The following is an 11,098-nucleotide window of genomic DNA, read 5'->3' on the forward strand; positions in this document are numbered from 1 at the left end:
TTGTTTTAGATTTTCAACTACTAATTTTAAGGTTAATTATGTCTTTTAACATTTATTTCCATCGTCCTTTTTTTTTTTGCTTTAGTTTTTATTTCAAAAAAGATTAATTATGTATTTAATATCCAAATTATAATTAAAATTTTTATTAGTTATTAAATTTTAAAAATTCATAATTTAATATTTGAATTTGATTTTTGTCCACCAATTTACACTTAAAACCAATACTATTAATCAAATTAAGTAATAAAATTGTAAGACATGTCATGTTTTAATTGATCATTTTTAGACACATCATATGTTTGATTAAGCGTGATAATCTCTTGTACAAACTGAAATTTTGACTATAATTAAATATTAATATATAAATAATTTCTTTCTTTCTTTTTTTTTAATTACAATCATCATAACAACAATACCATCCAGGTACATATCACCAAATTAGTTGATTATAGTATTTGATATTTTCAAATAGGACAAGATAATTAGAGAATTCTAATTTCTTTGTTTTTCATATTGTAAATATTTTATTAAAAATGTCAATTTATTTAAACAATACTACATGGACTTATTAATTCATTAGATATTGAGTTAAGGTTTTTTTTTTTTGCAATTAAGGTTTTCATATAGTTATAAATGACATTAGTGATTAAATTGGGGATGAGATAAAAGATTTAAAAAAAAAATTATTTTACCTTTGGACTCTATTTATTTAATTTATTTAAAAATAATATTATGCATATAAATTCATTTAAATCCATAACTTTAAGAAGTTTGGAAGCTTAACACATTACAAATTTATTCAACTTTACACTTTCATATAACTTTTTTTGAAATATCATACTCAGATTGTACAGTAACTTTAATTATTTTTGTTATCTAATCATGATAACAAATAAAATACTTTTCAATAAATTAATTTGATATCTCATCGCTATCAAATCAATTAATGTAAATATTTAAATATATATTTTTAAAAAATATCTAAATATTTTTAATAAAATTGTATATTGTTCTTTTTTTTATATTTTTTATTATTTATTGTCTAAACCAATATATAACTTTATTATATACTTACAACGAAATGGGACCTATATCTAGTTAATAATTTAAATTGTATTTATATGAGTGATGGTAATTAATGTATTAATAATTAAAAAAATGAAAATCTAATCTGTTTACTTATCTAACACTAATAATGTTTAACATGAAGTAAAAAAATGGATTCGAATTTTCAAATTTAATTTATACACGTTTAGTCTAAGATAATGAATTGCAAGACTTATACTACGATGTGGCTTGATTGAATTTAGTGATGTTGGTTGGGTTTGTTTGTTTGTTTTCTTTTTTTTTTTTTTTTAATTTCTCAAAATTAAAGTTCAAGGTGAATATTGAAATTGTATCAAAAGAAAAATATCAATATCAAATAATGAAAAAAAATTTTTTTCATAAAATTTATTGTACTTAATAGTATTTTTTAAGTTCTCCAATATAAATATGCCATAAATTATATGTATTAATAGTAATTTGATTTAAACTGTGCACAAGTTTTATTTTATAAAATCAATTATTTTAAAATAAATTTTGTCATATATAAAATAATAGTAGTATTCAAAATGAAAGAAATAAAAAAATTAAAATTAATTTAAAATTATAATATTCAATTTAAATTAATATTATTATTCAGTTTAGATTAAGTTTAAATATTGAAGTATTTATTAAATTTGAATCAAATTTTAAATCAAAAAGTAAAAAATAAAAAAAATCGAATTATATCCAATTATATTTTTTTATTACTTTTATATATTTTTTAAGTTTTTATATAAAAAAATAATTATTTTATACATAAATATGTTAAAATAATATTTAAAAGTAAAAAATATATTTAAAAAATTAATAAATCAAAATTTATAGAGTTCAATATAAAATATGAATTAGATTATACTAAAATTTAGTTCGAATTTAAATCATATTTTAAAATTTTATAATTTTATATATTATTTAAAAAAAAAAAACAAATCAAATCCTAATTATCATCTTTCCTGATAACACTATTTTAGATTATAACTAATAATATGAAACAATCCATTGGACAAAAAGATAAAGAAACCAACAAATGGGCACACGACTCATCAGATAAAATAAGGACAGAACTTATATTCTCCAATAGTTGCGCTCCACGCCATCCGATCCCATTCCACCACCAGTTTTGGCAGCCGCCGCTGGAGACTTCACTCAAAAGAGAAGACTCAGACTCCCTTCTCTTTAAAACTAAAACCCGCTTTCAAAATTTTAGTTACCGTTCTTCACTATGGACGACGAAGCAGTGCAATCGCCGCTATCAACTCTCCGCCGCCGCAACTCCATATCAACTCCCGTCCAAGCCCCCTCAAAGCTAACTCTCTTAACTCCAAAACCTCTCCAAACCGCCACCAGCTTCCCAAATGGCACCGCCTCCTCACCGCCGCTTGGCCTCGATCTTAGCTCCCTCAAAACCTCCTTTGCTTCCTACACTTCACTCAAAGACATCCTCCCTTCTTCTGCCGTCGCTATCAACTCCCCAACTGCCCCAGGCTCTGCGACGAATTCCGGGTACGAAATCTCCATCCGTAACCGTTTAGTAAAACAGGCCGCTTGGGCTTATCTTCAGCCGATGTCGGCCTCCCCTGGCTCCTCTGGGCCTCACTTTTTCCGTCGGTTTTGGCTTCGGTTCTCTTCTCACAGCCCCATCTCTTCTTGCGTTCGGTTCTTTCGCCTCAAACTCCTTCCGGGTCTGACCCGATTCGTTGATTGGATCTTCCGATCCATTGGAATCCACTTCGCCAGATAACAGATAAAGGGTGAGTTTTCACAGGCAGGACGAGGGATAGAATATACAAAAAGCTCTTTAACTGTACGTAAATTTATATAGAAACATAATTTATATTACGAAGAAAAAAAAATGAATGAATTGAATTTCAGAGTTGGTATTCAATAAAGAATTTTGGGTTTTTTTTTTTTTGGTACAATTTTTGTTTGTTTGTTACAAATTGTTAGTTGTGTGCTTTGGAACGGCGAAGCTTGAGACGATCCTGTTGGAGCTTGGAGTTACTTGGGTAGTCTGGAATGGAGGAGTCATCGCTCTGGTCGTATTCTGATTGGCTGCCAGGTTGGAATTGGACGAGTTTCGACTTGGATGATTCTACGACGGAACGGTTGATTGTCGTTGAATTCCATTTCTTGTTTTTCCCTGATTGACTACGTAAACCATTTGGAGGTGGTGGTGTTGGAATGTCTGGAATTTGCTGATCAGATTTCTACAAAAGGTTTGGTGAAATAACATTGGATAATTAGAAATTTTAGTCCTAATTGTTTCAAGTTATGCTCATCTTGTACATGAAAGCATCAATCACATAATTGATGAACCAGAGTTGGATAAACATTTTTCATGTGGTGTGTTAATGTCAAAGCAATGCTGGGTTGTTTTCTTTTCTCAATCTTCAGTTCAGGTTATTTTGACTGTCTACTCGCTACCGCCTAAACTTCAAGGTAGTATTAAACAAAGGGTAGAAATTAGATTAACATGGAAGGAAGATTACCTGATTGCCATGTTTTAACCTTGAAGATTGGCCTGCTAAGTATTGCAACATTTCGAAGAATTTTGTCTGCCCCAATTCTGTGCAATTTTGCCAGTAGTACAAAGCAAAGTCCCATGCTCTAGCTTTCAGCTCCTGTATCTTTCTATCCACTTCTGTTTCATGTCTTGCCATGTAAGGCCGCAACAAGGTGTCGTACACATAGCCTGTTCCCTACTTATTGAAAGCTTATTATTGTCAATTGAGTTCAGGGTTTGCGGAAAAGCTAAAATGTATTCCCTGTATGTTATGCTTTTACCTTGGTTTTAGGATACCATAGGTAGATTAAGAGTGTAAGCTTCAGCTCGCCATACATGGGCAACCTTCAGGACAGTTAAAATCTAATATTAGGATTCTAAGCACTATAGATTGAAGCAGTGAAAGTTTAGAGATCTATGTATACCATGAAATGAATATGTCTCCTATCCTCTCAAAAATTGTCAGAAACGCCACAAGGATCCTGCAGAATTCATTTCAACTTAACGGAAAGCTAAACAAACGACGCACAGGCTGGAATGAAAGATTGGTTGAAGTGTATTTTTTTTTATATTAATAACAGAATAAATAAAGACAAGTTATCCATATCCCTATTCAACATGATGGTGACCGCTACTCTCAATGAATCCATAAATCAAAGTAATGCGATTCAGGCATTATCCTTCTGATCAGTTAGAATATTGCTTTCTCACATGTACATTCTTCATAAGAATTTTTTATGGTCTATCCTCTTCAAGGTCATAAGCATGGCCTTTGGCCTAAGGGTTCTTATCTTGCAACAAAATGATGACTCCTTCCGAAACCTGGGATCAATCTAGGACAGCAACAATAAGCTTTTGCCCTCTCTCCTCTTTTTTGAGTTGAACAAAAACAGAATCCTGACATTGGACTAATTAAAGCATAAATACCATGTGTCAATTTCATCTCAAATGATATGTTTCTAATAAATTAAGGAACCTACATGTTCTAGCGAAGTAGCAAATCAAAGGCTAATCAACAATTAGCTTGGAGTGTATTTTATTAAGAAAGACTCTGTAAGGTTGAGTTTTTCAAGCTTAGCATGATCAAACAAGCAGAAAGAAACCAAAAATATCGAGATTAAATTGGCCGAAGTTGTCCAGAATGAGAAATGTTTACGGCTAGAAAGCAATATGCAAGAAAATGTGAGAGGCTAGGATTTGGATACCAATATTGACACCAAAATCTGAGTTCCCCAATCTCGACCCTGTTCTTCTCCACCGTTTTAAAGCACTCAAACGCTGGATATGCATATCCAAGAATCAACCTGAAAACACAAAACACCGGAAAATAGATAAAGATCAAAATCCACAAAAATCAAAGCAACCATTCTTTAATTTCAAAATCAAAGAACATTAAATGCAAAATAAAAAAAAAAGGAATTTCTAAATGACTTACACAAGCAATCTGGTAATGAAATCACCCAACATTTAAAAAAAGATTTAATTCTTATTTCTCCAATTTCCCGCGCTAATTTCCTGTAGACAATTTAATAGTATTCCGTAAGAAAAAAAATTTCTCTTTATTAAACTCTGCAAAACCAAAAACAAAAAAAAAAAAACCAACCCAAATTGCCAAACCTGTTTCCAAAAACCAAAAAGATGGAACACGAAATGAATCAATGAAGTACGCTGATCTAAGGCATAAAAATGGAAACTTTAAAGAACCAAAAACCCTGCAAAAAAAGAAAGAAAGAAGAAATGAATCAGAAAAACAGAAACAGAAATTTAGGAAAGACAAGTTTGTTGAGATAATTTTGAAAGAAACTCGGGGTGGTTAAAAAGTTAAAACCTCCCAAACCAAAGAAAGGCTCTCCTTGATTCTGCGACAAAAATGTGTTGCGAAATAAAGACACAGAAACACTTTGGTTTTCGGTGGTTTGGATATTACATTTGGCTTTAAATTCGGTTATACGGTATTGATAGCAGTTATTAATAATATATATAGCTATCACTTGAAAGTTTGTTTTATTTTTATTATTATTATATTATATAATTAAAATTATTAAAAAAATGGATTAAAAGAAAGAAATGAAAGCAGGGAAGAGGGATTTCTTGGCAACGAAGCTTTCTTTGTTATTTTACACGCAAGGATTACCGGGAATTCATACAATTAAAGACGTAAATAATATATTAATACTCATAAATCATTTAAATTTAAGTCGAATAAAATTTAAATTCGATTAAGTTATTATTAAATCAATTTCAAACTTAAATAATTTGATTTAATGATAAAATTAAATTCGAATGGTTTTATACTCGATTCAAGTTATTCGTGATTTAATCAAAATTTTATATTTTAATATATTTTAATTATTTTAATTATTTTAATTGATAAAATTATTTCGAATTCGAGTTTGAATATAAATAATCAAATTTTTATAAAATATAAAAATTAAATTTATTTTTACATGTTAATCGAGTTTAATCGAACGAATTCAAATAATTCGATTTTTATTTTAAATCGAGTTCGAATTAAAAAAATAAAACTCAATTGAATTCGAACTGAATTTTGAATCTAAAATATAGAGTTAAACTCAAACTCAAATTTATTATTATATCGATTCGAATTCGATGTATTATACTTTTATTTTCAATGAATTAATTGTTTGGTAGTTATAGTTTCCTCTTCTCGATACTTTCATCATTTCACAAATTTAATATAAAATTTAATTTATTTATTTATGCTTTTGGGAAGAGTTGCACTTTTGTTGAGAATTAGATAATTTTTGGGTTGGTTTTGATATAATCATTGTTATCATTTATATATGCTGAATCCACTTATAAATTAGAAAAATTATATTTGTGAATGGAAATTAAAATTGTACTAAAAAAGTAATAGATCAAAATGTAATGTAGAAGAATTACATGATAATTTTTTAAATTATACGAAAATTTTAATTATCATTGCTGAAAATAAATAATATTTGAATAAAATGTAGAAGTTCAAATATATGGTTATTGTGTTAAAAAAAAAAAGGAAAAAGAGGATTTTGTAATTGGAAATAAAATTGTCAACTTCACCTTAGAAGCAAAATTTTAAGACAGGAAATGTTGTAAATAACTGCAACAAAAAGAAAAAAAAAAGGAAATTTGGAATTTGATGTACTATTTTTCTGCATTTATAACAAAATTAAAAATTTAGTAATTGGTTACTATCAATCCTTATCTTCACCATCACATAAATAGTACCCTTTTTGTGGTGAAAAAACAAAAAAAACCCTTAAATTATGAGTTAATTATATTTCAATCACTTAAATTTTACTTAAGTGCATGGTGAATTAATTATAAATTATACTTGTATAATTTATATTTAATCAAACCAATAAGGGCTTAAAATAATATAAGAAAATATAAAAAACTATTTATCAAATTAAGTAAAGATAATTGAGTAAATTTTAAATTTTAATATTTATAATTTTTTATTTATCTTTAAACTATGATTTTTTTTATAAAAAAATTAGGACAATTTTATTGTTAATAAAAGGGGAAGGGATTATCTAAATTATAATAACCTACAAAATTGAAATTCAAGTTGATCTAGAACATCTCTATTGGAGGATGCCAAACTTTGTTGAATAATTCTACAAATTTGGAAGAAGCTAATTGGAAGAATATTAGAATAGTATGAGGGAGACAATTTCAACAAAATTTTGTCACAAAATTTGGTAGGTGGTTTCTAAATTGTCCATTCTTGTTATTCATCCTCGTATCTACTCACCCATTAAAAGGAAAACGTGTCTGCTATTGTTAGTTTTTTTATTTTTTCTGATTTTGGCAAACCTGTTGATGTAATTGTGGAAAATTTCGCAAATCTAAACCAAGTTTTAAGGAAAAAAATTTTAAAATTCCGTTAAAAGTTCCCAAAATTTTCCATTTTCATCTTTAATTAGGTACATGTACGAGTGTGACAAGTTCATGTTTACTAAGAGTTTTTAATTTAACAAAAACTTATTTCAAATTTTATATGTTATCACTTTCACTTATGATAAATATAATTATAATCAAACATTTTTTTATAAATGAATCTAAAATTTAATTCAATCAGTTTATATAATTATTATTAAAAAATAATATTTAATAAATCTATAATTTAAATTTTAACATTTAAAATTTTTTTATTTATATTATAATCTCTTTTATAAAAACAAAAATGATATAAAAAATTTGTAATAATAAGCGAAATTAAAACGTGATCTTATGTTATAAACTTATGATTTGATGTACCAAAAAAAAAATCATATTACAGTAATATGAGACATCTGTGACTAGTTGAGAATGGGACTCCAATTTGAGGATTATTAGGGAAGGAGAAGTTAATAAAGACAAAGAAGCATAGACAAGAGACAAAAAAATTGGACTGTTTTGCCCTTTTGCTTTTCGGTGGAAACTTTAAAGTTAGACTTAATAATTATTTATTTGTGTTGAATAAAATATATATAATTTATATATTTATATCATATTTTATATAATAATTACATATATAATAATTTATATTAGTATGAAAATATAAAATAAAATTTAATTTTTATTAAAATTTTAAATTATATTACATTAATATTTTTTTCATTTCATTTTTTACATTATTATATTTCCTTATACTCCACATTTAAGACTTGGTTGACCCTTCTTTTGTTCTAAGATCGATCCCTCGATAGTGAAATAAAAGCTTCTGCAAAAGCTAATTTCATTTGTGCGTCAACATAAAAAATTAAAAATTACTTAGTTTAACATCAGACCTTAAAACTGGAATTAGAAAATTTTATATTGTAAATTTTAATCACGAGGATGTATTATTAGGGATTCAAATGATTATGTTTAAAAGAAAAAAAAATGTTTACTTCAATAAATGAAATTCAAAAATAGAATTTCCTTTTCATTACCATAAACATTCATTACTTAGAAATTTTATGATCTTCTACGAAACTACAGCCACTATTTGCGTTGCAAGCATTTGAATAGTTAAAATAGCATCAACTTTTGTCAAAAACTTTAAATTTTTTTATTCAAAAAAATCATAATTTAAGATAAAAATTACAAAATTTAAAATTTAAATATCATATTAATTAAATATCACTTATTAAAAATAATTATACCGATAAACCAAAATAATTTTAAATTGAAAACCTTCAAATTTTATATGTCAACATTTGCAAGTTCCAAGATCCTTCTTGAATTTTGACAAGTTGGCTTCTTTTGAATCAATGTCAGACTATTATTTTTCACTTCTTGATTTAATGATTAAGAAATTTTTAAAGAGACATGTGAATGTAAGCCTTTTTTTTTTTTTTATACGAACGTTTACCTTCTTTTGAAAAAAAAAAATGTCATGACTATCAATCAATATGCAGAATCCCTGCAAATGTAATTAATGATGTTAACATTTATTATTTATTATAATGTCAAAATTAAATCGTTATGGTAGGTCAATTTGTTAACCAACCAATGAAATTAAAGGAATAAACATAATAAATGTTCTGAATTAAGTTTATGGACCGGTCATTGGTCAATACTAGAAAATATTACTATTTTAAAATTGGAAGATCCAAGATCTGCTAACTAATTTTACAGGTATATAATTTCATTGATCTGATTTAAAAAAATTAAAATAAAACGCATCGTATGGTGTTGGTTAGCGTAGTTTAACTTGAATGCTTGGACTCATCTACATCTATTAGTTTCCTTTGCAACCTCCATTTGTCAACCACATTTTTATAGTCTCTAAATTATAGTCTTATATTTTAGTTATCGAAACGTTGCTTTAGGAATATGAATTTTTATTTTTGGTACTTATAAAATATTGAATCATTATTATTAAAATTAAAATTTTAATATTTTATCAATAAATCATATAATTATTGATGATAACATGTCATTATGCTTATATGTTTAGTATCAATAGTATAATTGCTCATTTGTGATAGAAAGATCACAATTTCGAATTTTAAAACTAATCTCTTTATAAAAATACAAAGAAAAGGCTGCGTATAATGAATTCTTATCTCAACCCTCGCAAAGTGGGAAGCTTTATACGTCATAGTTTGATAGATTTTTTAACCCAACCCCAACTCGAAGTACTTTTTATTTTTTTAAAATTCAAATGGGATGGTTAATTTACAATTTTGTAGAACAATCAAATTTAGGAGCCTAAATTCCAAACATCTTGCCGAACTAAGATAGCTACATGGTCTACTGCCCCTAGCTATTAACATTAATCAACTTAATTAAAAAATAACTACATTTTATATTGATAAATAAGGAATATGAAAATAAATAAAATGAGAGATTTACTTATATTTGTATAAGTGTTACATTTTTTTTACACATTTATATTAGGGTAAGTGAATTTTTTTGAATAAAAAATGAAAAATACTAAATTAAGTAATTTTTTGTACAAATTAAATTAGCAAGGAATCCTTAAAACTATCTTATAATTATTTAATTTGGATCTAATATTAAATTTTAGAGAAGCTAATTTTACAATTATAGCTAATTTAATATTGATGTTGAAAGTGATTTGCTTTAAACTTAATTTCAATATTAAATAATAAATAATATAATTTTTTGATTGAAAATTTTAATTTGCAAACTGAAACAAAAACTTTTAATAAATGCTTTTTATGGTCAATCACAATTTTTATGGGTAAAATGATTTTATTATTTTTATATCTCTAAACTTTTATTATTATTATTATTATATATATTTAAATATTTTAATTTATCATACTATTTTTTACAATAATATTAAACATTTAAAATTATTAAATTAATTTTTGTTACAATTTTAAACACATTTTTAACTCAAACTCTTTTCAACCTTTACAATAACTTTAAATTAGGCATTAATCTTTTTGTTTTTATACATTTAAATTTGATTTGATTGATACTTTTAATATTTTATTAAAAAAAAGACATTTAACAAACAATAAATACTAAAAACATCAAACAGTTATTATGTCTTAAGCCTTTTAACTTAGATTTGTTCAATAATAAAAATACTATTTTTTTGAGTTAAAATAATAATAATAATGAATTAATGCTTTCGCCAAAATAGTAATAAATGGGATTTAATCAAGGAGCAACGTATGGTGTTAGGACTATAGAGGAATTGAGAGCATAATTAATAAAGGTGGGCATTTTTGACCTGATCTTCTTGAAAAAGACAGCCAAGAAATATTATGTGTAGAAATGAAGCAAGATGTTATATGTTGGTGCTTGGATGGGTGTGGGTTTAGAATGTAGAAGGTGTTGATTGAAGGGAAAGTGACCGCATCTTACATGAGACCATTGAAGCGTCATAGGAGAACAGAGAAACCCCACGTAGGGAAGATAGATGGGTGTGTACTAATTTTTCCATGGATTTGATTTACAAATTTATGTGACGAAATCATCATCATCATCATGAAATAAAAAGAGAAGAAGCTGCTAATCTGGGTGGTGACAGCTCAGTGTTCATGCATTAGGTACTTTGCC

General features: G+C 26.5%; 2 protein-coding genes across 4 annotated transcripts; one reads left to right on the forward strand and one right to left on the reverse strand.

Annotated features, from left to right (window-relative positions):
* Positions 1–2,033: 2,033 nt before the first annotated feature.
* LOC149520273 (uncharacterized) lies at positions 2,034–3,473 on the forward strand. 2 transcript variants are annotated; one of them, XM_089758855.1, is made up of 2 exons: positions 2,034–2,837; positions 3,034–3,473. In XM_089758855.1, the coding sequence occupies exon 1, from the start codon at positions 2,309–2,311 to the stop codon at positions 2,825–2,827; it is 519 nt and encodes a 172-aa protein (XP_089614981.1). In that variant the 5' UTR covers positions 2,034–2,308; the 3' UTR covers positions 2,828–2,837; positions 3,034–3,473. The 2 variants fall into 2 exon arrangements, 1 of the variants encoding a protein (XP_089614981.1); XR_016341220.1 differs by having other exon boundaries at positions 2,040–2,890.
* LOC111311668 (putative HVA22-like protein g) lies at positions 2,940–5,540 on the reverse strand. 2 transcript variants are annotated; one of them, XM_022911257.2, is made up of 8 exons: positions 5,418–5,540; positions 5,207–5,301; positions 5,025–5,104; positions 4,795–4,893; positions 4,015–4,071; positions 3,871–3,934; positions 3,576–3,785; positions 2,940–3,293 (listed from the first exon to the last, which is right to left on the reverse strand). In XM_022911257.2, exons 3-8 carry the CDS (start codon positions 5,054–5,056, stop codon positions 3,030–3,032), a joined length of 726 nt encoding a protein of 241 aa, XP_022766992.1. In that variant the 5' UTR covers positions 5,057–5,104; positions 5,207–5,301; positions 5,418–5,540; the 3' UTR covers positions 2,940–3,029. The 2 variants fall into 2 exon arrangements, with proteins under 2 accessions (XP_022766992.1, XP_089614980.1); XM_089758854.1 differs by lacking the exon at positions 4,015–4,071.
* Positions 5,541–11,098: the final 5,558 nt, after the last annotated feature.

Source organism: Durio zibethinus, chromosome 1, assembly GCF_047325235.1.
Source record: "Durio zibethinus cultivar Kanyao isolate XHJ-2024 chromosome 1, ASM4732523v1, whole genome shotgun sequence".
NCBI classification, from domain to species: Eukaryota; Viridiplantae; Streptophyta; class Magnoliopsida; order Malvales; family Malvaceae; genus Durio; species Durio zibethinus.

Bases quoted from the DNA above. Each gene is read 5' to 3' on its own strand.
- LOC149520273 (XM_089758855.1), top strand. From the start codon at position 2,309: ATGGACGACGAAGCAGTGCAATCGCCGCTATCAACTCTCCGCCGCCGC.
- LOC111311668 (XM_022911257.2), bottom strand. From the start codon at position 5,056: ATGTTGGGTGATTTCATTACCAGATTGCTTGT. The intron at 4,894-5,024 runs GTAAGTCATTTA...TTGTGTTTTCAG, and splicing joins TTCATTACCAGATTGCTTGT to GTTGATTCTTGGATATGCAT. The intron at 3,294-3,575 runs GTAATCTTCCTT...AACCTTTTGTAG, and splicing joins GGTTAAAACATGGCAATCAG to AAATCTGATCAGCAAATTCC.